Source organism: Syngnathus leptorhynchus, chromosome 4, assembly GCF_054491065.1.
Source record: "Syngnathus leptorhynchus isolate UIUO chromosome 4, UIUO_Slep, whole genome shotgun sequence".
Taxonomy (NCBI): domain Eukaryota; kingdom Metazoa; phylum Chordata; class Actinopteri; order Syngnathiformes; family Syngnathidae; genus Syngnathus; species Syngnathus leptorhynchus.
The window spans coordinates 10,865,883-10,889,382 of NC_141198.1; the positions used below are offsets into that span (position 1 = coordinate 10,865,883).

The following is a 23,500-nucleotide window of genomic DNA, read 5'->3' on the forward strand; positions in this document are numbered from 1 at the left end:
TATAAATCGAAATGGTTTAACCAAGTCAAAATAATGTAAGTGTGCCTTTAAGGAGTAAAATGCTAAGTTGACGTCATTTTCAACTGCGCAGCCATGAACCGGAAGGAAGTTGATGAAGCTGACGTAGGTTAGCAAGTTACATTTACCAAGTCGGCCGTGGCTTCTATGGTAAATATGATATTTTATACTACTTTCATTTGAGATCTTCTCACAACGCCACCACTTAGTTACTGTAGAGAGCGCGATATCAATTTTGATTGTCAATATGGATTTCTCCCCACTTGCTTGAGTACATAAATAGCATTCTAATAGCCAGGAGCTAGCGTGTTCGGCTTGCCTTTCTAAATCAAATTACTTCATTATTCAGTTGTTGGAAAGGGGGCTTGTTCTGCTCATTCAAAACGATGGACGCAATTTGTGTTGCAATCTTCAATTTTGCACATATTTTTTCCTTCGTCGCTATATTTTTTGATCGAAACTAGACTAACGTGAACAAATGGTGGAAAGGGGAAATGAAAGTGATTGACTTGTAGCAAGACACCAAATCAAATTAAGAAATGGGCACGTTATAATTGTACTTATCAGTTTACAGTAAACAAAAGATCGATCACTTTAACTCAGAAATTATGTTTACTATGTATGTTTCTGTGCCACGTTTAGGATTGACTTCCATTGAACAAAACAAAAACAAATTGTCAAATTAGTTATTAGATTGTCCAAATAAATGTAATACACATAAACAATTAAACTGTATTATATTTGCATGTTGTTTGGAAATTTGAAAAAGATAAAATAACACTGCTGCTCATCCTGACATTTCCTTGATATTTGAAATAATTGTTTTATTTACATCCGTAATTCACTTGCCGTATGTTTTGGCACCATACTGAATGCAGTCTACTAATTGTCGCCATTAACTATGAGTTGCAACAGTAATGACAGGAAACGCCATCAGTTCTGAGCATCATCAACATTCGTTCTAGTAATTATTAAGTCATTTGTCAAATGGCTGACTGTTTCATGACTTGGAAGCATAATACATTGAGAGGGCAGTACAAGCATGATTGTTCTGTCTGGTTGTGTTCCAGGAAGAGATGTCAGGAGAGAGCGCCGTGAGCTCGCCAGTGCCGGCAGCTACCACCCGGACCACATCCTTCAAAGGTTCCAGCCCCAGCTCGAAATATGTGAAGTTAAATGTGGGCGGGGCTCTGTACTACACAACAATGCAGACTCTGACCAAACAAGACACCATGCTTAAAGCCATGTTCAGCGGCAGGATGGAGGTCCTCACGGACAGTGAAGGTGAGCTGCTCGGAAAACTTCAAGTGCATAAATTACCATTCAGTGGCGAAAAGTTAACTTATAATTGACTTGGTGAAATGCTGTTTGATTCCTTATGAAGGTTGGATTCTGATTGATCGCTGTGGCAAACATTTCGGAACGATACTAAACTACCTTAGAGATGGAGCGGTGCCGTTACCGGATAGTCGGCGGGAAACTGAGGAGCTGCTTGCAGAAGCCAAGTATTATCTTGTCCAAGGGCTCGCAGATGAATGCACGGCTGCTTTGCAGGTACTTCCTGTAACTGTGAAAGGACATTTTGCTTGTTAAATGCTTTTGCAATATATTGTATTTTTTATGTTTTTAATTTTGAAAAAAAAATCCCTTGTCATGCAGAACAAAGAAACATATGAGCCCCTTTGTAAAGTGCCTTTGATGACATCTTCGAAGGAGGAGCAGAAGCTAATTGCAACTTCAAATAAGGTGTTTATAGCACAATAGTGTTCCACATCCGGATCCTTTTGCCAATTGTTTTAAACATATTTTTGTGTCTTCCCAGCCTACAGTCAAACTGCTGTATAACAGAAGCAATAACAAATATTCCTACACCAGGTGAGTCTTCCAAACCGAAGCTCTTGACACTTCCAGACAGATTCAGACTGGTTCTATATTATACGAGTTGTTCCTCCCCAGCAATTCTGACGACAACATGCTGAAAAATATTGAGCTGTTTGACAAGCTGTCGTTGCGGTTCAACGGCCGTGTACTCTTCATCAAAGATGTGATCGGAGATGAGATCTGCTGCTGGTCCTTCTACGGGCAGGGTCGGAAGATAGCTGAAGTGTGCTGCACCTCTATTGTTTATGCTACTGAGAAGAAGCAGACAAAGGTGAGATCTTTTTTGTGGCCTCGCAGACAATGATGTCACACATACCACCAATGTCACTTGAGCAATGTAGAGCAATTGAGAAATTAGGCCAAATGGCTTGATTGATGATTTTTGCTATCATTTCTGCTATTGTAGTTTGAGAATGTCAAGTGTTATTGGAAAAGATGCTAACGTTTGGTAAACTGCTTCCATGGGTGCAATGGTCATAAATGTACATTTGAAAGGGTAAGTTGATTCAAATAAAGTACATGCGAGAGTTTACACATAGTTAACATGATTGTTGAGGGACTAGCAAGTTGACTTTTTTTTTTTTTTGCGCTTGGATGATGGCATAGACATGCATTACTGTGAAATGTGACCACTGTCTCTAATCTTTGCATGCGTGAACTAGGTGGAGTTCCCTGAAGCTCGCATCTATGAGGAGACCCTCAATATCCTCCTATACGAATCCCACGACGGGAGGGGGCCAGACAACGCTCTGCTGGAGGCAACAGGCGGCGCCGCAGGACGATCCCATCACCTGGACGAAGATGACGAGCGAGAACGAATTGACCGAGTTCGTAGGATCCACATTAAACTACCCAACGACCGAACGCACCACCACCAGTGACCTCCCTCCCACCTGTTTTAGCTGAGGCCTTGCACCACACCCGTGCCTTAGACCTTCCCTCAACAGCACCTCTCTAACATGCATTACCAGGAGACGGTATTAGTGTGTAGCTGTGCCGTTCATGTGTTCATTGTGTCTCCTTTGCTGCAGTCTGGCTAACCGATTGCAGTGTGTGTTCAATTGTATCACGGTTATCTTCTGGCACGCAGAAGTTCATAATCATATTTGGTTGTTCACCGTCGTTTCAACTAACGTCTGTATGTTGTATGTGTGTTCATCACAAGTGGTCCTAAGGAGATCAAAAATTATGATGTCAGTAGTTCCAGCTGGATCATGTAATCTTTTCCTTTCCATGTGGCTTTGAGTGCTTCACTGATCATTCAGAGAATGACCCAAGTGTTAATCATGAAGTGGCCACCAGATGGCACTGTTTTATTCCTAGACATTTTTATTAGATGTTATTGTTTAACACACAGAGGTGGATCAAATATTTCCAAGTAATGAGTCTACCTTATTTAGTTTGAAGCCTTATTCATTTTTTGTTGGCACCACAAAATTCTTATTTTGTATGGCAGTAACTTGAGCCCTCACCTGTGGTGGTAATATGGACTTTATGATGGATAGATGCTAAGATTGGGGTGAACAAGTAACTGAAGATCTCCCTGCCAGAAACACATTTGCATGGACATGCTTTTTATCAAGGGGGTAAATTAGAGCGGTTCATCACAAAGTTCATTTTTGCACAGTTATAAATCAATGTGTAACAATCACTCGTAGATTTATTGTACAGATTGTATATGTTATATATTTATACATCTAAAATAAATTTCTATAAATGTATGAATTGCTTCTGTTTTTATCTTGCATCTTCTGATTGCTAGGAAACATACAAAGCTTCTACTGTACACATTTCATTAGAGATACCAACCCAAAGTGCAAGCATCCAAAAATGTTACCAAAATGATGCTTTAATATGCAACATTTTTAATTTTTACAATTTGTATTATAATTGTTGTGCCACTGCAGTGTAACTACAACTATCAATAGTAATATTAATACTTCTTGTAAAAATAGTGCACTTAATGTTGGGTGAGTTGATAAAAAGTAGTAATAGCTGATTAAAATATCTGATAGTATGAATGTAAATTTAATCAGTGAGGAAGTGATGACATCATTCATTGCATAGGCCCATCCTAAAGTGCATAACAGTTGAGGTCGGACGTGTATCCAGTGGCCATATCTCTCCAGCTTTGGGGTTTCTGATGAAATATGCAAGGGGCCTCTTGAGTGTCTCCTCTACCCCTCGTGTTACCTCGGCCTGGCCCGAGTGGCAACCTGTCATGACAAATGTTGCTTATTAACTTCCCCTGACTCATTGATGGTGCCAAAAGTTTTCATGACAATCTAGAACGCACCACCATGAGGTGTCCATTCTTGGCCTTGAACACGTTCGGCTCCGGGCCAATGCTGAATTCTATCACGCTTTCTTTTCCAGGCTGAAACTCTATCTTGATGCTGCAAACATTTCCATCAGCATAACACCTACGCTATCAATATCCAAATCCCTTCAATTTTACCATTTGGTGACTTACCTGCCTTGGTTCACCTTGACTACATTTTGCTTGTTAGCAATGATGCTGAGTTTGGTCACCAGCTCAAACAAGTGGTTGCACTGCAGTACAAGATCTCCCTGAAACAATGTGACTTATTTATCTTGTTAGAAGTAGTTGGACCATGTTGACCTGATTTTTAACATCTTTGTAAAAGTAGCATTTAATATAAATGGATACTATTTACAGGATGGATCTCCGTACCTTTTGTTTGGGGTCCTCACATGTTACGTGTAACACAATGATGCTGTCAGTCAAATTACTGACGGAAATTCCTACAACGGGAGATGCATCGTCAAGAAACTTAGAGTTGAAGATAAAATCGTAATGGCATCAACGTTAACCTTTGAGAGCAGTATACGAAATTCTCTGTTTGATCCTTGCCTCCTCCACCATGTAGGCCGCCGCCTGGGTGAAGATGAGCTGCCGCGGCCTTGTTTTGAAACCGTTCCTGTCGTATTTAATCATTGGGACGCTGTACTGTAGAAATACCAGTCCCATCACAGAATAAGATTTGGTTAGAGAATATCAGTGTTAAAAAAAAAAAAAAACTTTTTTCACCTTGATGCGCTCATGTCGAATTATTTGTAAGACCCTCGCGTTAATATCTTGATCACCTGAAACGATACAAAGTTTTGTTCAGGAAAGGTTCTTTTTTTTCCTTCGGGCATTTATTTACTCTGCCGCAGAGCATGCTGAGTAGTTATTACAAGGTGGTATCAATTTGACGGAGGCCTTTTAGTTGTGTACAAGACGTTCATGTCCGTCTTTCTGATGACGGAAAATTGCTACTTCCGTATTGTTAGATTCATTGAAGACTAAATCAAGAGTCACAAACGTTTTTGGGTCCCGATTATTGCGACAATTTGTTCCTCGACAATTTCAATGTCTTTTATGAATTGTATGCACTTTGATGGGCTGCACCAACTCTCAACTCATTCTGAGCCTGTCTGATTATTTTCAGAAACAAACACTCAAAATATGTGACTCACCGATTCTTGTTTCTACAAAAGGATGGGCGACACTTTGTGGATAACTTTCCTTTTTCCCCTTGAAGATGGAGCTGGCAATGAACTTCATTTGAAGCTGAAAAAAGAAATTGAAATGAGCAATAAAATCAAATATTATTATTTGACATGTATTACCTGTATTTTCCTCTGGGGTGTGATCCCTCGAACGTATTTCCGCACCATGAGGCGGTAGTGCAGTTTACGAAGTATTTCCGACGTCTGGAGCGGGCAGAACATGCAAAGGTTGACTGGCATACAACTCAATTTGGGCATCAATGTTGTTTCTGAGTACCTCGGCCAGCACTTGAGGTGGAGATAGCCACGTGGTTTTATCCAATACGGTTTTTGGCAAGTTTTCTTTGAGCCGGTTCAGGTAATTCTGTCTCACAAAGGCCAAATACTCGGAGTTATCTGTGACTTTTGCTTGCCCTCTGGTCATGTAGCCTTTGATAAATCTGAAAATAAAAATGGTACAGTCCAGAAATAAATGTCACATTTTCTTGTGAAGTTCTTCCTCTCTTGTTTTCTTACTGTTTAATGACTTTCACAGCCCACGCTCTCTTGTCTCTCTCCTTCCTTGCCTGCACTCCTCTCCAACACGTCTCAATCTTTGTTGCTGTGGGCGTCGAAGGACAAAAAGTGGAATAATTGAACCACATCAAATCAGTCATTACTTCAGGAAGCGTCTCATGCACGCACCAGCCTCCTTCTGTTTTCGGAACTCGCCCTTTGCCCGGTAGCCTTTGTATTTGGCCTGGAGTCTTGAGGCTAAAATGTAAACACACCATTCATTCAATGTGTTCAAGCCACGATCATGATGCACATCATCGGATTTGCTCTCACCTAATTGATGTTTACACTTTTCAAAAGCATCCTCCGTAGCATACAAGGTTCTTGGATGGCGGATGAATATTTTGGTTCTAATGAAAAAGTTGAACATATTTACCTTTAATTTCAATTCTCAAGGTATAAGTCGGGTGAACTAGACCTGATATTGGTATCGGCCAGCGGATCTGAGAGAGGGAAGGCTGCGCCGCTATGAGAGTGGTCACAGAAGACTTCAATCATAGCCAATTGAAGCAGCTCTCATTCTATTTAAACGTGCCGCAAGATGGGGTCACCTGGATACCGACACCCTGCCCTGATTGTTCATATGCTCCCCATAGCATAATATTTAATGGAATAAATATAAATTAATAATAATCGAATACAATAATTTCATCATTCAGAGGGTTTGATACCTGCTGTTAATAGATGGGGTGTATTGTAAATAAAAAATAGGTACGTTGCATTTACCCAGCTGTCTACTCTGTGCTGGTGTTGGATATGGTCTGAGGCTGTTTTCTGTCAAATTGAAAATCCAAGACTCTGCTGCGCCGTGCATCAAATTTGAAATGAGAGAATATCGGCAAAACAATCATAATAACAACGCTTTGAATGTCTTTGCAGAGCATTCACCTGAATCTAAAGATGAACATTCCAACCCCAACATTTCATTGGAATTAAGGTCTGTACATGGCACAAACATGCTGTACTGGGACAACAAACGACATGAGGTGACTTTTGTAATCAAAACATTTTTCTCACCTTCCCATTTTGTACTCATTTGGAAAATAGCCCAGATGTTGAACCAGCACCAACACACCATCAGCAGGTTCTCCTCTCCAGTGTGGCCAAGTGGCTGGGCACAGAGCTTTATAGCTGTTCAGTGTCAAATGTATTGGGATCAGCATAATCAGCAAAAAAAAAAAAAAGGAAGGATAAATTTGTCGTAGGAGTGATCTCCAAGCCTTGTGTTGCTTCCTACCGCTGTAAAAAGACATCATACTTCCTCCTATACGCAAAACCAGCCCGTCTGACTCTCAGGTGCTGCATCAAGCCCAAATATTTGATCTGATGTCTGATGAGAGCTTCATCAAACTGTCCTGGGTTAAAGAAGAAGGCTAAGTGGAGAATTCATTGTGCATCTTCTTTTATAAACAACAAGTACCTGGCTTCCTGGACTCATTGGATTTAAGGCAACGTATGTACCAGGCGTCTTTGGCCATGAGGATCTCTGTCAGTTTCAGCAGGCTGCTCTTAAACTGCGTGGCCACCTACATACAGAATGCAGCTCATAATCCCAAGTCAACAGTTCATCTGTCAGGTGCACATGGTTTGAAGATGAGATGTCACACTGCCACTGACAGCGTTATCTGACTCATTGTGTTTGTGTGTGGTCGAGTACACGGGGCAACTTACTGTTTCTGGTCTCCGCCTGCTCTCTGGGTCCATGCAGGAGAAGCATTGCCTGACAATGCTGTTTTTTGATTGACATATCAGCTGGGAGAAAGTGGCAAAACACGAAAAAAAGAAAAGAAAAGTCGGCATGAGGTTGATGACTATTTCGATCATTCATGTCAAAATTTCAAGTGGTATACTTACATCTTTAATGTTTTTGTATAAGAGGTCATTATTTTTATCCAAAAAACCTTTTAAATGACAGAAAACAATTTTAGGCAGTTTGCTCAAAGCAAGATTGAAATATTTGAGGGCTAAAAGGTAGATTGATCTTTAATTTACCCACAACACAATAGGTGACCTCTCCGGCATAATGCAAGAGACGAAAATCTCCTCTCTCCAGCGTCCTGCGTGTCTTTTTGTCTGCCAGCTTGTGTCTACACTCAAAAAGGGTGAGGACGGATTTTCTGTCAGCGATAACATGACATTTCAGTGTGATGTGAACTCACGAGACAAAGTGTGGGTGGTTCCCCATTTTTTCTTCCAGTCTCTCCAGGAATGTGAGGTCTGTAGCCTCTCCTGGTCTCAGACACTCCTCATCCTGTAGGTTCAGAATCAGAAGCGTAGCATCATTTTCCCCAATCAAGGTCAAGATTGTACCCAACAAGCACATACCAGGATTGATATGATTCCTCTGTGTCTCTCCTCCACGAGGTCACAAATAATCTTGTTATTGAAAAACTGCACCGGCTCCCACTGAGGAAAACAACATGGTTGACTCATGTTTTATTTTCCAGTTGAATCTCAGTACCTCAATATCTTCCGCTTGATATTCCTCCTGCTCTGCCTTGAGCGTGAGCTGGATGAAAAGTTGCTGGAGCTTCTCGTTGCAGTAGTTGATACAGAACTGTTCAAAACTGAAGGGAAAACACACAAGCGGACATACCAATGTACAGACAATCCATGCAAACATATATACAAATAAAATATCTAATAAAGCAAAAGTGGTCTACCTGTTGATATTAAAAACCTCAAAACCATAGATGTCCAAAAGTCCAATGACAGTTTTTCTTGAAGGGTCCTAAAATTAAAAATCACAATAAAGTGCCGTACATTACCGTAGTGCTTGACAAGATGTCACATATATATATTTTTTCTATCTCACAGTGTTCTCCATGGACTCATTTATCCTGTTTACCAACCAGGTGAAGGTATGCCCATAAATGGCCTTGGCCAGGGCATCCCTCACATAGATGGCGTGATCCAGAGTAAACGGACTGAGCACCTTGAGAAAAAGTCAAATACAGTCCTAATGAGCCAATGTTGTATTTGTATTGCGTAACATTTCTATCAGAAAATACCTGGTCTGTTTTGGCTTCAATCTTCCTGTACGTTAAACCTTCTTGCAGACTGTGAGCGTCAATTCCAAGAAGCTGCAATATTATCACAAAGCAGTTGGACTTTTTGGCTCTTTGCGCATAAAACGATTGAAATTTTCTCTTACATTTGACACCCAACGTAACTCGGCATTGGTGTTGTTGAGAGTGGCACAACCTTTACTGTCAGGCTGAAACTTAACATTTCCCAGGTGAAGAACACTGGCGACGATCCCAAACAAGTGCTGCACACAAGTTGCCATTCAAATGATGACTGTTGCCTTTAACATCAGTAAAATGACCCAACTTACATTTGCATTGATCGCATCAATGTCAATAACTTGAAGTGCATTTTTGACCGTCTTCCAGTCATTTTTGTCATTGATAGATGGCACAATGGCACACTCTCCCTGTCGGATAGTTGACACAGTGACAGTTGGCAAAGGTACCAACGCAATGCGCCAATCTGAGAAATCACACGGACATACTTGTGTTAGATAGCTATAATGCTGACAGTTTCTCTCTAGGCCTAGCTGGTGCAGCAGGTCCTCCTCTCCTCCCTCCAGGAGCTGGTAGAAAATGTGGAAGTTTCTCTCCCCGTGGTTCTGATGCACCACCCTGGACTTTTCAAGCAGGTAGTTCAGGATGTGGCCACCAACCGCATCGCCCTATTGCACAGGATTCAGCAGGTCAACATAGACCATGGTCCAGTGAACAATTTTGTACACCTCTCTTGATCTCAGTGTCTAAGAAATAAGTTCAGGTCAGCCACAAGTTAGCGACAGATGAGTGTATCAAAAGATCTTTTACAAATCCCCACTTTGCCTGCAAAAAGGCTCATAATAGTAGTGAGGAAAAATTGATATCATATTCAAATATATCAAATATATACGTATCATTGAGATGAATCATTAAATCTCGCCCTTCTTACCTCACTATCAAACTGAATGTCCATATACTTTCCAAACCGACTCGAGTTGTCATTTTTCAGCGTTTTGGCATTCCCAAAAGCCTGCCGAGAGACATTGTAGACAGTAATTCACCCGAGCCTGACCTGTTTTTTTGGCAAATGGCATTGACTAAGACCTCAAGGACAGGGTTGGACATGAGCATCTTGTCCCTGACAGTGTTGAGCAGAGCAGTGCTTGGACAGCTGACAGCGTAATACTGTAGAATCTTTTTGGAGGCTTCCGTCTTCCCTGCTCCGCTCTCTCCTGAGATGAGGATGAAGTGATTGTTGAACTCGGTCAACATGGTGTGGTAGGCGTTGTCGGCAAGAGCGTAGCTAGGCAAGGGCAAGTCGACACAATGTTAGGTCAAGTAGATATCGCAATCCACGTAAACACTTTACACTCACATATGAGGTGGAAGCTCAAAAAAGTTGACCCCCATGTACACATCCATCTGTTTCTTATTGTAGATATCCAACTCTTTATACGGGTTCACAGATACCAATAAAGTGCCAATGTAGGTCTAAAAGAGAGAGTCAAAGTTGTACAACGTTAATGGTAATACGCACTGTGAAGAGTTTTGTCTCCCGCTCACGTAAATGAGATCCTTGCTGAAGCGTTTCTTGAGGTTGTTGAGGAAGGCTCCCTCTGTTGTCTCATCCAAGAGAACAAAGTCTTGAATGCCAACTTGGTCCCTCGCATTGAGGGCGCCCTCCATGTCCATTTCTACCTGTGGGGAAAAAAAAAAACGCCGTTATTAGAGGAAAATAATCTTATACTTGTCGGACAAGGTGAAATAAACATTTATCCTAACTGTGATCAGAAAATGATCATGATCAAGTTACTGCATTTTTGTTTTACTGTTGCGTAACGTTTGATAATGGTATAAACATCGATTAAATGTTTATGCGGGGTGACTTCACTTTCAAGCAATAATTACCCCGCTCCAAAATTAATCAAGATTAGTTTTGTTCGGTGAGTTTTGAACTCCTGACCTTTTGGTGTTGGTCCCAAAGTAATGCCTCACAAGAATAACTATTTTACTGCTAATCACATAATGTGATTATTTGAACTTGTGACTGAATGTTTGAATGGCTTTGTAGCAGTAAATGGAGGTGAAAAAAATAGCCCCCCCCCCTCAAAAAAAAAGCACAAACTTGGCACCTGTTGTTATCTACACAGAGCACGGGCCCGCATGTTCTCCAGTGCTGATGCACCGAGCAAACACAACACACTGTGCAAATGGGACTTTGGGGAGCCCCCCGAAAACCAGCGGCACATTCAATAAGCATAGTGGGAAAAATTCCACCAATCTGTTTTGCATTCTCAGCACCGACACTCGGACCAAAGGTTTTTCCCAGCTTTTGTTGGTTTTGTATTTTCTCCTCCTCTCTTTTGGAAGCAGAAGTCCTTTGATTCTCAATTCTTTCTGTAAAAACATTTAAAAAAAGATAATCCATTGGATCTAATTGACACAAAGCCCTTCACCCCCCTCCCATCCTGCCCCCTATCCTTCGCCTATGGCCTTCATTTCTTCTGAGAAAGGCCAAGTGTTTTTGTCCTGTAAATACCACGAAGCGGAGACAAAAAAGATGTCTTTAAAATGCAGTCTACAATCCATTACACATATTCCCCCTGCATATCCATTCAGTAATTATTCATTAGAAAACATTTAACGTCACAATGAATTTCACACTAGGCAGTCGAAACACAATGGAGGAGATTTGGCCTATTTTGGGGCGAGAACTTTGGGAGGCGCGGGTTGGCTGTACAGAGAGGAAGGGTGAAGGCGAAGGCTGGAGAAAGAGGCGATGGCGGGAAGGGGGGTGGGGGGGGGGGTGATGGTTGCCGTATTTGTCTGATCTGAGAAGCTCTGAAACAGGGCCGTCTTAAGACAAGGGGGCAGACTAAACAGTGCAGTAACGGTCTGTGCCCCGCTGCTTGCTGTGACACTCATTTAGTGCGCCCTGAGGGGGAACAATAGAGGTTTGTTCTTAGTTATCCTGTGTTGTAATTTGGACTTCATTACTTTGCTTGGGGGCCCCACTGGAAGGAGAGGAGGCTAGTCAGATGTTGGTTGTTTTTTTTTTTTCCACGTCAGCCTCTGTACCCTAATATGCTTTCGTCTCCGGGACAATACCCCCACCAACCCTGTGTCCCCGCCATTAACCCTTCGCCACCCCACCCCACCCCACCCACTTTAAGCCAATGAGACAGGTGAACAATATCATTGAAGGAACCCTTTTTGGGACGTCAGAATCAATCTGGTGATGCGATGGGGGCAATGCCGGTGTCTGGTGTCTTTGACACCCCCTTTATTCATGGGAAAAAAATTCTCTCGAGGCGGCAGAAGTAGACAATATAGTGGGACAGCGTGACTTAGGGGTCTGCCATACAGTATTACAAGTAAGAACGTGGACAGATAAGCTCCTGTCAAGATGACGATTCATGAATTCAATGGTCATAATCATGCTAATGTTTGGGGGTTTCATTGAGCGTTTCCAAGTCTTCAAAATGCTCTCTTCTTCTGAGGGAATTTCAACGTGTCTCTAATAAAGAGAAACAAGATGAGCCATAAAGTAGGTACAGTGGAGTCTCAGTGATGTAACCATTTGTTCTAATTTAAAGACAAGTTTTGCTATTGGAAATATTTTTTTTCCCAGGTTCCAAAACCTCACAGACAATTCTGTACCATTTAAGCAAAGCAAAACCTTTTCAGCATTTGCCTTCGGAAGACAAGTTCATGTGCATACAAGGATACCGGATAGCAATTTGTGCGATAATGAAGCATTTGAGAGCCCAATCAGGTCAACGATGGAATGAATGGTCATCCGGTAGGCCTTTGTCAGCTCAGATCTTTGCCGCACAGCCATTTGTATTGTAATTAAGAGATGTCCCCTCATCTTGTCTCAAGTGTCATTGTTGCCTGAGACTGTGTGACCTCATCCATGTGAGAAGCAACCTTCAATGGAGAAGACGGAGCAATTTACCAACAAAGCGACAGGGCGTTTTATCCGCCTGAAAGCGATACATTAAAATAATGCAACTGTAAAGTCTCATGACTACCACATCCGTTTTGTAACATACTATAATATCCACCAAACTCAATACAAAAACGTTCAAACTGCGCTGAGTCACAAATAATCATCGAACCTGCATTTCTGAAGTTGTATTTTGCTCTCGTCAGTCAGCATCCAAACTTGCACACACAATCGCCCGTCCTCCTGTGTCTGCTTGCATTGAGTCACCTGCTGAAATGGGCCTTTTGCTGTGTAGGTGTTGCTGCTTGGAGGCCTATGCACACGTCCGGCCCATCCTGACCCACACCTAGGCCACAGTGCACCAGATGCTTAATCATTCATGCCGTGGGAGGTGGAGGGACCAAGATATCTTATTCAGTTCTTACCTGAGTGTCTACTTCTATGCTGAGTGTAGCGTAACCACCCAGAAACTGGATCCAAACCACTCCATTTCACCATCAGCCCCCCCCCCCCCCTCCACAACCTTTCTCCTCCTTCTTCTTCCACTTCCTTATCTCTTCCTCAAGTGCTTTGAGCTCCATTGTACAGTATATCAAAAAAGCCCCCCCCCCCACCCCTACCCCGAATCTTCTTCCCCCTCCCTGTGCCAACATCCAGATCTGGTTACTGATCTTTGATTAGATGGATACATAACAGGACATACTTGATTGCTCAGAATTACAAAGCTGTGGTGGACGACACCGTTGTTGTCATGAGAGGATTCATCTGCCAAAATAAATTCTCTGCTTGGGTGAAAACTGGTCAGATATGACCATCTTCAGTTCTGATAGACATTGAGTGCAGAATTGAGAGAGGATTCAAATATTTTGGCTAGCTTATTTATTCAAAACTAGGAATGAGCGACTATTGATACCAGACGATTGCCAGCCTAATGTCAAAGTATCGGCCTCCCTCTTGTGGCAGTTTTACGATAAGGAACTAAAAATTAACATTTAGAAGTCTACGAAATGTCTATTAAAGTAATGCAATTTTAAAGACAATTGTTGTATTGTCTTTAAAATGATCTGTCATAATTTTTTTAGGAGAAATCTTATGCATCAAAAGTACTAGTGGTATCTGTACTTGGTATCGGTATCGGGGACCTTGCAAGGAGGGTGGAATCAACTGTTTACCGCTGTTACCCGGTAACGGCCACTAAGCGCACGCACACAAACACACACCCCAGATACCACAGGTGTCCACTTTCTTTGTTCTACTGACTCACATACAATATAAGAAGCTAGTGTATTTTCCCCCATTCATTGATTGATTAACTATTGAAAAGCTTTCAGTCTACTTTGATGATTGAGTGGTTGAGTTTCTTTGAACCATCCAGTCAAGAGAAGTTGAGAAGCTTACCTTGATTTACCCCACCTCTCGCCCCGGCTGAGTGGTCCTGCAATGCTTGTCCAATCTTAACAAGCTTTGTGCTACCCACTGGGTTATGATTCAGCACGAGACCCGGCAAATCCAATTACACAGGAGTCAGCGAGGTTGATTTTCCCATTATGGATTCCATGCTGAGAATGAGAGCTGATGATAACATTCATATCACACCACAGCTGCCTCTCATTTCGGTCCTCTCGTTTTTGTCCTGCCGCTCTTCCTATCTCATTCTTTGTTGAAATACCTCCTTTCTTCTCTTGTCTTGGTTTCTATCGCTGCTACTTTTCATAGTCAATTATTCTCATTTTTAAGAGACCCGTAACAAATGTTGGGTTCAGTCATCATCTTGGTTCAAAAGAGATGGGTCAAAGAGGTTACTTGATGAAGTCGAAATTTAATAAAGCGTACGATAGATTTTTGATCGGATGTAGTACCTCCTAATTAACAAATCTAATAGTTTCAGCATTTTGTCTTTTGAAATCTGGGCTTCAAATACTACACACAAATCCAAACTACCTGACCAAGGGACCTCTGAGTGCCACCTTGGAAGACACCATATGCCCGCTGTGCCGCATAAAAAGTTACATGAGCTCTTTTAGAGCCAAGGCTATTTTCCACTAAGTCAACTCTATAAAGAAACAAACAGAACTTTTGCTCCAGCAGCAGTGAACCAGACTGACCCCGCCTCAGACCAAAGGTCAACTAAAGGGGTCACACCACTGATTGACCCCAGTAAATTGAACTGAAAAGAAACTTTTCTGTGATGTTTCAGGACATGAAGATGATTGGCTGACTGACCTTCTCACTGACTGACTCACTTACTTGCTGACTAGCTAGCTGATTGTCAGACCAAATGACTAAATTACGGACTGACCGACCGGCCGACCGACTCTGATCATGGTGAGTATCTAGTTCACTGTCTCGCTGACCCATGCAAGCAGGAATTTGTTTGTGGCCGCTCAGAAGCCTTTAGCAAAGCACTAGTGCTGAATTCGATTTAAGAATGGTTGACAGCAGCTTATCCCGGGTGGCCAGAGGGTCATTTTTGTTGCGGGCCGCATCGTCGTCATAGTTTCCTTCGGAGGGCCATTATGACTGTCAACCCAAATAAATGTATGAACGCCTCATATTATATACAGTATAGATTACACAACAAATCGATGAATAACTAGTTTTCAAATCTGAAACAAGTAAAAAAATTTTCAAATATTTTGAAAAGATAAATGCTAAAAACAATGCTAGTAATAGCTCTATTTTTTTTTTTTAAAAAGGAAGACAATTTGCAATTTTAGTACTGACATGAATTCTATTTGTCTTAGCGGGGCACATAAAAGGATGTGGCGGGCCGTATCTGGCCCCCGGGCCTTGAGTTTGACACCTAGACCCTAGGTGATATGCTACTCTATGTGGGTGGAGGGGTCTCTTTCTGCCCAGAGAGGATATAAGAGTGGTGAGCTGACCTCATTCTCAGAGGTGCTGGTGTGTTTTTAGAAAACACTTGGTGCAAGACAAAAACACAGGCTGCAAACAGGGGCCAGCCCTTAGGCGGCGATCCTATTGTTCCCCATTACTCCTGAACAGGCAAGAGAAGGGAGAACTGTCACTCTTGTCACTTGTCACACTGTGCCAGCAATAGTTAAAGGCCGCAAGATAGCAGAAAGTGAAATTAACCTGGGTATCCACCAGCTTTCCATTAATACAATAAAAAAACAAGATCATCAATATTTTAGTCAGTATTTTTGGTTACATTTTTGGCCTTGGCTTACTAATTGGGAATTTTTGTCATTTTTACACATCAAAAATCTTTTACAAAGATGACTGAGGTTTTCAGTTAGCATTTACAATTCAGTAGTAGTTAGTTGACAATGCTGTAGGACTGAAATGTGTTTTGAATATTTTGCTCAACCAAATGAAAGATGCGCAATATCAAATATTTACAATACAAAAACATTAGATTAACATTAGATATAGTTTTTTAATTACTGAAATTGTCAAAACAGAGGATTTGTATCCATGGAAAGGCCATCTTTTAATAATATGTGCATACTGGATCGCATTAGATTGTGCAGGTGTATCTAATATGTGACCGGTTGGTATACCATTTTAATCTCATCATCATTGAACACCCTTGAGGCCACACTGGTGCCATATGGTGCTGTGCCAATGAGTCCCAAACACTGGCCACAGTTCAAGAGTGTCGAATCATAAATTTTGCAAGGTGTGAATATCCGATTTGACTTACTCTTTTCTCCAAATAATCCTCTTCTAGTCCATTCCATCCAGTGACGCAAAGTACAACAATTCAAACCTCTTCCACTAGATGGCAGAATTTACATAATTAACTATTGTACTGTATGCACATTTCTGACAATTTTGTCTAGTTGGGGTGACATGATATTTTTCTGACATCAAATCCTTGGCTCGATAAAGGTTGGAAAACACTGGTGACACGCGTCCAGAACACTGCAGGCTCTAGGACCTTGGGAGCTGTGCTCTGTGAGGTCTTATTTTTTGTCCGTTACGTTCATGCATGTAATCATTGATTGTTCCTTTGTGACACACCGATTTACCATCTGTGGGCTCTCATGGGGATGCTCACGTCCAGTCATTGCAGACTTTGATGATTCCCCCCCCCCCCCCACACACACACACACACACACGCGCCTCAAAATAAATAAGCTGTGGCTCACCTATCAAGAAGTTTGCAAATAAAAAGTCAACCCTACAGCCAAGTTGCTGAATTCGATGTTGCATGCATGCATCATCTTAAACACTTTCACAAATGACATTCAAAAGAAAAAAGATGAAAAATGCCTGAGAGACATATGAGTCATTCAATGACTCATTGGGCACATTTTACAGTTCACTTGATAGGCAAGATGTACAGTAGACCTCCACATTGAACTATTTTCTTAAGTGGACCTGCTCATCCATCCTGGGTCCCCCTCCTCCCCCAGCCGCCCTCCCTTTGCGCGCCTCCCCGGCTCTTTTTCCCACTGCTGAGAGGAGCAGGACGCGGTGACTACGGCGGGAAGCAATGATCCTCAAGCACTTCCCTTAAAAAAAAAAGTTCACTGTCCCATACACAGATGCCACCACAAGTGGCGACTCACATCGTCTTAGACCTCTAATGGAATAACCTGACAGGAGCGTATTGACGCAAATGTGGATATTTCATCTTCAATAAGACTTTTCTCTTCTAAAATTGCGCAGCTTTGATTCCATACATCCAAGACGTGCGCGTGTGCGACTACTTCAACAAATGGAATGGGCTAATATATTTTGATTTATCAGGTATAATGTTTTTTGTTTTGTTTTTGAAAAAAATTGGAATTTGAAGCTCTCCAGCTAAGGGTTTGACTGCTGGTGGTACTTTGGAAGCATTCCTCCTCTTTTGCGCAAAAACAGTCCGAAAATCTGCGACGTGTCTTTCCGTGGCAATTTTGCCGTGAAGTTGGTAAATGGGTCTGTTAGAAGCAGCTGTCAAAGTCATAGGATCCTCCTGCCCCCGGGCCGCCTGGGAGCGCCGTTCACAACTCCACTGCGCATGAGCGCGCCTTGGACAACTCCAGAGAGGGAAATTTAAAAAACGTTTTTTGGGGGGGAGATCAAGTGCTGCACAGTGGAATACAGTAGATGGTCTCTCGGACGATCCATTCACACATTCTTCAATATAATCCAAAACAGGTAAATTGCAATGTTGTTCTCTTCTCTGCATGTTTAGCTTTGTTTTGTTTAATGAGCTAATTGAAATTTCATGTCTTATGGCTTTGTTGTTATTGTCTTTGTTGTCATGGTAAAAGATGAGGCATTTAAATTTCTGGACTAACCTTAATCCCAACATTTAAATGCACGAATTAAGGTTAGAGTCCCTGATTAATTTTTTTTTCCCAATAACATCTTTGCTAGAGGAGTTCAAGAATAATTTGAACTGTGTGTTTGGAAATAAATAACAATAACAACATGCCACAGTATTAAGATGATGCAATAAGGACTACCTTTTTTTTTATGTCTGTGTGGATTATTGAATTCAATATTTGGTTTTAAAATCAACTGGACCACAGCATAAGCAATGCGGTGCTTTATCTCATGTATACGATCTGTTTAAAGCATCATCGGTATGTGCAAATATATGTTGATTTTATTTGTACCCCTGGTGTGGTACCACATATAGATCCCAGGAAATGATAGAAGGTGGAATTACATCCAGGATGTCGGGAATAATTGAGGATGCTGGCCATCATCCGTCTCCACAAGACTATAGGTAAGAACTGTACTTGACTGAAACTAAAACTTGCATCACACAAAACAAAATCTTCAAATCGGAGATTAGAACGTTCTGAACACTGTCCGCGTAAGCATTAGCAAATTGCTTTGGAGCAAAATGCTCACATGTATGAGCTCTTTTCGACAAATGGGGGAAGGGAGTGGGATGAATGAAAAAAGGGGGAAAAAAAAAAAGATAATAAAGACGAGAAGAATAAATGATTTTCAGTCTGAATGGATCTGTCAGAAACCATCAGCTCTGTTTACACTCCTGCTGTCGGCACACGGAGAGCTTGAACCTCTCGGGCCGTCGGCTCAGGGGGAGATGGGGCGCTCTCTGGGTGACCCGCATGCACAAGTGGCTCCCAATTAGACAAGGACGAGAGGGGAGGGAAAGGGAGGGAGGGAGGGAGGAGGAGCGGGTTTGGGGTTCAATATTTGGTGTTGTTGAACCTCTGGGAAGACTCGAGTGATAAACGAAGAGACCAGTTCAACATGTTATGCATCAGTGAGCAATTTTTTATGCTTGCTGGTGGCACAAGAAGAGGGGCTGGTGGAAAGGCCGTGTTTTGGACAGTTTGAGGTCATAATACATTGTGTGTGGCAGGACCAACGACACTTTATTATACGGATGTGTCATTATTGTAATGATATGGGAATGACGAATGGTTTTGGAACATGTGTCAAAGTGTTGTTGGTTTTTTTTGTAATACATTGCAATAGTTGAAAACGTTACATTTCCAAGTACAATATTCAATGACATTAGTAATGTCACTAACTGTGTGCATCAAAAGACTCCAAATCAATGACAAGAGTGGAGTCGACGCGTGCTGTCTGGAGTGATGTCAGGTCACAAAACACATAAACACACACACACACACACACACACACACACACACACACACACACACACACACACACACACACACACACACACACACACACACACACAAACTAGTCTGACCTCAAACTGCGTTTGCACCCCCCTGGGGCCCTTGGTTGATTTCCTCATGTAGGAGGTGTATCGTGTGTGGTGTGGATATGCTGCGTTGGGCGTGGTTTTACCCAGAGTGGAGGCTGGAAAGGGACAGGGAAGCAGATGGTATCCTATTTGTCCCTCTTATGTGAGGCCTGTCATACCGGCAGATTAATGCAAGGGCCTGGGGCGAAGAAAAGAAACGACAGAAACAATCAAGGAAGGGTCTGACCAAGACAATAGAGCCACGTGCCACTGGGCAGATTTGTCGTTTGAGACACAATAGGTGATCATTTTTCAATAGACGAGGGCCAACTGTTGCAGGCAACATGTGCTGCTGTGCCGTGTTTTAAACGATCTCATGTGTTGTTTACGTATGATTCAGCCAATGATGAGCGCCGGGTTGGGGTCACCTGACACGGTTGATTTTTGTTTTTTTTTAAATAGGTTTGGTTTGTGCATGCGTGAAGGGGGTGGGGGTGGGGGGTGTCCTTCACTGTCCCCACAAAGTGAATAGTATATGTTGTCATGGCGACCCCTGTTTCAAACCCCCCTGAACACTTAGTGCGTGTGTGCATAGGAGAGACTGAAGAGGATTGAAGAGGATTCCACTCTTTTCATTCTCTCGCTTCCAAGTCGGCCACATAAAAGACATTATGACTGGCAGATGGTAGTTCACTGCTTAAACTAAAATTAGTTGGGAAAAAAAAAATAATTAAATATCAAAAAATGCATTTCAAAACCATTGACCCAAGAGTTGTGTTAGATTAAAGACCTACCCAAAATACATTCCCAATAATTCTATGAAAGTAAAATTGAAATTCTTGCAATGTACAACAGTAGTTTTCTTGGGTTATCGTTTTTTTTTTTTTTTTTAAATTTGATGAATTGCCAAAATGTATACTTCAGTGTGTGCCATTCCTACAACAATGGGACAGATGATTTCTTCTGAATAGGATTTGTTTAACTCCCTCGTTGTTGATTAAAACAGTTGCCGATGAATTAACACCAGTAGCTAATCTTCTTATATGCTAAATCCTGGAGGGCACGGCTAATACACTTACACTAGAACCCAGCTTCACGGAGCAGCTGAGGCTTCTGACTTAGAGAGATAAAAATGTTCTCTTTGGAGTTTATATGTAAATGCCACCTGTGCTCTTTGAGCTGGCTCTGACAGCCATGTCGGCCCCTCCCCTTAACCCCCCTTCTCTCCTCTGAAGGCTTCTGACCACGGACCCCTCCCAACTGAGGGAGGAGGACCTCCCTGGGGACCTGCAGTCTCTGTCGTGGCTCACCTCGGTGGACGTTCCTCGACTACAGCAGATGGTGGATGGCCGCGGCCACAGTAATGGGCCCTCCCAGGGCAGCTTGTTGGAGCAACAGACAGGTGAGGTGACCATTTCCAAAACAATTAAAAAAAAATCTTCCCCTCTTTGCTTGGTCACACCAAACATGACAACATATTGAATTGAAAAATGTTCAACATTCTGCTCCTTAAAGCCCAACTGAGCAGCATGGCCATGACAGGAGCTCAGTCCTCCATGCTCCACCTGCAAAGCAACATGCAGCACAGTCCACTGGGAATCAGCATCATCAGCACCCACAGCGGAGCAGTGAGTAGTCACTGCATACTCTGAGCCATTCAAGACTTTAAGCTTTGCAATTTTTCCGCGCAGATGTCTCCGTTTCCCATCAGTGGGATGCCCTCACCGGGTTACCAGTGCCCCACCTCGGTATACCAGTCGGCACCACAGCAGGTGTACTCGCTAACCCAAACTGGACAACAGGTAACACACTCAAATGGAAGAACATTGATTTTGGGACATCCAAAGACATGAGTGACAATATTGTTATTGTCTTTTGTCGTTAGTGCTCAACAGGCGGGCTGTACAGCAATGTCTCTTTCACCAACCAAAGTCTATTTTCACAATCTCGCTTGGCTCCACAAGAACAGGACCTTCAGCCAAAATGTTTCCCCAAACCCATCTACTCGTACAGGTTGGCCCTCAAGCACCGCGACATTTTTTTTTTGCTCACCGCTTCATTCACAACTTCTTTCTCTCTTCAGCTGTTTGATTGCCATGGCTCTGAAGAACAGCAAAACAGGCAGCCTTCCAGTCAGCGAGATCTATAGCTTTATGAAGGAACACTTTCCTTACTTCAAGGTACGTCCTCTGTTGTGACCAAAATCACGAACGAAGGTGCCGCTCACACAACTCTTTCCACGTAGACGGCCCCGGACGGATGGAAGAATTCAGTCCGGCACAACCTGTCTTTAAACAAATGCTTCGAGAAAGTGGAGAACAAGACGAGTAGCTCGTCCCGAAAGGGTTGTCTGTGGGCGCTGAACCCGGCCAAAATTGACAAGATGGAGGAAGAGATGCAGAAGTGGAAACGCAAAGATCTCCCAGCTATCCGCCGCAGTATGGCCAATCCAGGTCAGGGACATACCGACAGATATCACTGACAATTATATTCAAAATTATTCACCTGCGATCTGCTTTTCAGATGAGCTGGACAAACTGATCACGGACCGGCCGGAGAACTGCAGACGGAAGCCAATGGAAGCCATCATGACCCGGCTGCCCGGCTGTCCGACGGGCCTTTCGCTGCCGGCCCAGATGCAGCAGCCCCAGCCCATCGTGACCCTCTCCCTGCCGTGTTTACCCATGCACCAGCACCATCAGATCCAAGCCCAGCTGCAGGCCCAAGCCCGTCTGGCACCCATGTCCCCGGCCCCGGCACAAACGCCTCCCCTCCACGCAGTGCCCGACCTCTCGCATAGTCCGCTAACGCAGCAACCCGGCAAGCCGCCTGATGACTTCTACAGCGTTCACGTAGACAGCCACACAGAGGTGGACGCACTGGATCCCAGCATCATGGATTTTGCCCTTCAAGGTAAATCCTGCTTTTCCATTTGAAAGGGAAAATCGTTGAAAACAGAAAAATAATAATAAAGGAGTGAAAGAAGTGAAAGTTCAAATAATATTGAGACAGTAATACAAAAATCAGCACGGGATCATTAAAGCATTCATCAGCAACAACAGCAATAATAACTATATTTGCATGTTAACATTCCTTGACGTGATCAATCACTCTGACCTCAGGTAATCTTTGGGAGGAAATGAAGGACGACAGCTTTAACCTGGATGCATTGGGCACCTTCAGTAACTCTCCATTGCGACTATCAGACTGTGATTTGGGGAGCAGCCTCCCTCCTGCCTCCGCAAACCCGCCGCTGTCAGACGTACAAGTGACGGGTCTGTACACGTCGTACACGTCACAGGATAGCCTCTCCTCCCAGTACATGGGCTCGCCGGCCAACAGCAAACCCATCGTCCTGCTTTAGAACAAGACGGGCGAAGGATTTCTGACGGGATACCAACTGGAAACATTCTTAAGTACAAATCAGCCAGGAACTATCAAAAATAGGAGTTGTTGGGAAGTCCACAAGAAAATTGCTCACTTGAAAAAAAAAAAAAGAAATAGACAACAAAAGAGCATAAAAGGCTTCCAAGAAGGTTTTGTGGAGGAAATGTCATGTTTTTCATCCTGCTCATTTTGTGTTTGAAAGCCCTTACTGTAGTTTTGTCTCTTGTCTGCTTGTACTGTGATAGACCTTATTGCTGTGTTGTTTTATTTATATTTATATATCAAAAAGGCAGCTGGGGAAATTGACCACTTGTCAACCTTTTGCTGTATATATATATATCTGAATGTTCAAATGGCTATTACCACAGAAAAGCTTTCTTTTGACTCCATTTACCCAACTTCATTCCAAAATGCTGACACGTGCCATCACTTTGTAATTCGGATTTGACACCTTACATATGTGATTTACATGTTGGATGGAATATTAGATATGTTTTTATGTTCCAGTGAATAAATGAATGGGTAAATAAAATA

General features: G+C 42.6%; 3 protein-coding genes across 3 annotated transcripts; 2 read left to right on the forward strand and 1 right to left on the reverse strand.

Annotated features, from left to right (window-relative positions):
* The first annotated feature begins 72 nt into the window (after positions 1 to 72).
* kctd10 (potassium channel tetramerization domain containing 10) lies at positions 73 to 3,620 on the forward strand. The gene is made up of 7 exons (XM_085908804.1): positions 73 to 168; positions 1,089 to 1,302; positions 1,403 to 1,572; positions 1,678 to 1,764; positions 1,841 to 1,893; positions 1,975 to 2,170; positions 2,562 to 3,620. Exons 1-7 carry the CDS (start codon positions 166 to 168, stop codon positions 2,778 to 2,780), a joined length of 942 nt encoding a protein of 313 aa, XP_085764930.1. The 5' UTR covers positions 73 to 165; the 3' UTR covers positions 2,781 to 3,620.
* On the reverse strand, positions 3,391 to 10,673 carry myo1ha (myosin IHa). The gene is made up of 31 exons (XM_085908802.1): positions 10,542 to 10,673; positions 10,354 to 10,469; positions 10,083 to 10,281; positions 9,928 to 10,008; positions 9,485 to 9,664; positions 9,308 to 9,406; positions 9,125 to 9,241; positions 8,982 to 9,053; positions 8,786 to 8,905; positions 8,634 to 8,701; positions 8,432 to 8,537; positions 8,296 to 8,376; positions 8,130 to 8,221; positions 7,963 to 8,057; positions 7,825 to 7,871; positions 7,642 to 7,722; positions 7,391 to 7,496; positions 7,208 to 7,325; positions 6,988 to 7,101; positions 6,244 to 6,320; positions 6,100 to 6,168; positions 5,932 to 6,016; positions 5,693 to 5,855; positions 5,536 to 5,619; positions 5,383 to 5,476; positions 4,952 to 5,007; positions 4,735 to 4,870; positions 4,595 to 4,665; positions 4,373 to 4,470; positions 4,196 to 4,295; positions 3,391 to 4,115 (listed from the first exon to the last, which is right to left on the reverse strand). The coding sequence occupies exons 1-31, from the start codon at positions 10,668 to 10,670 to the stop codon at positions 4,089 to 4,091; spliced, it is 3,081 nt and encodes a 1,026-aa protein (XP_085764928.1). The 5' UTR covers positions 10,671 to 10,673; the 3' UTR covers positions 3,391 to 4,088.
* Positions 10,674 to 17,975: 7,302 nt separating this feature from the next.
* Positions 17,976 to 23,498, forward strand: foxn4 (forkhead box N4). Its single transcript, XM_085909002.1, has 10 exons — positions 17,976 to 18,039; positions 18,527 to 18,616; positions 20,815 to 20,981; positions 21,095 to 21,207; positions 21,271 to 21,381; positions 21,465 to 21,592; positions 21,663 to 21,759; positions 21,825 to 22,032; positions 22,103 to 22,492; positions 22,702 to 23,498. Exons 2-10 carry the CDS (start codon positions 18,537 to 18,539, stop codon positions 22,941 to 22,943), a joined length of 1,536 nt encoding a protein of 511 aa, XP_085765128.1. The 5' UTR covers positions 17,976 to 18,039; positions 18,527 to 18,536; the 3' UTR covers positions 22,944 to 23,498.
* Positions 23,499 to 23,500: the final 2 nt, after the last annotated feature.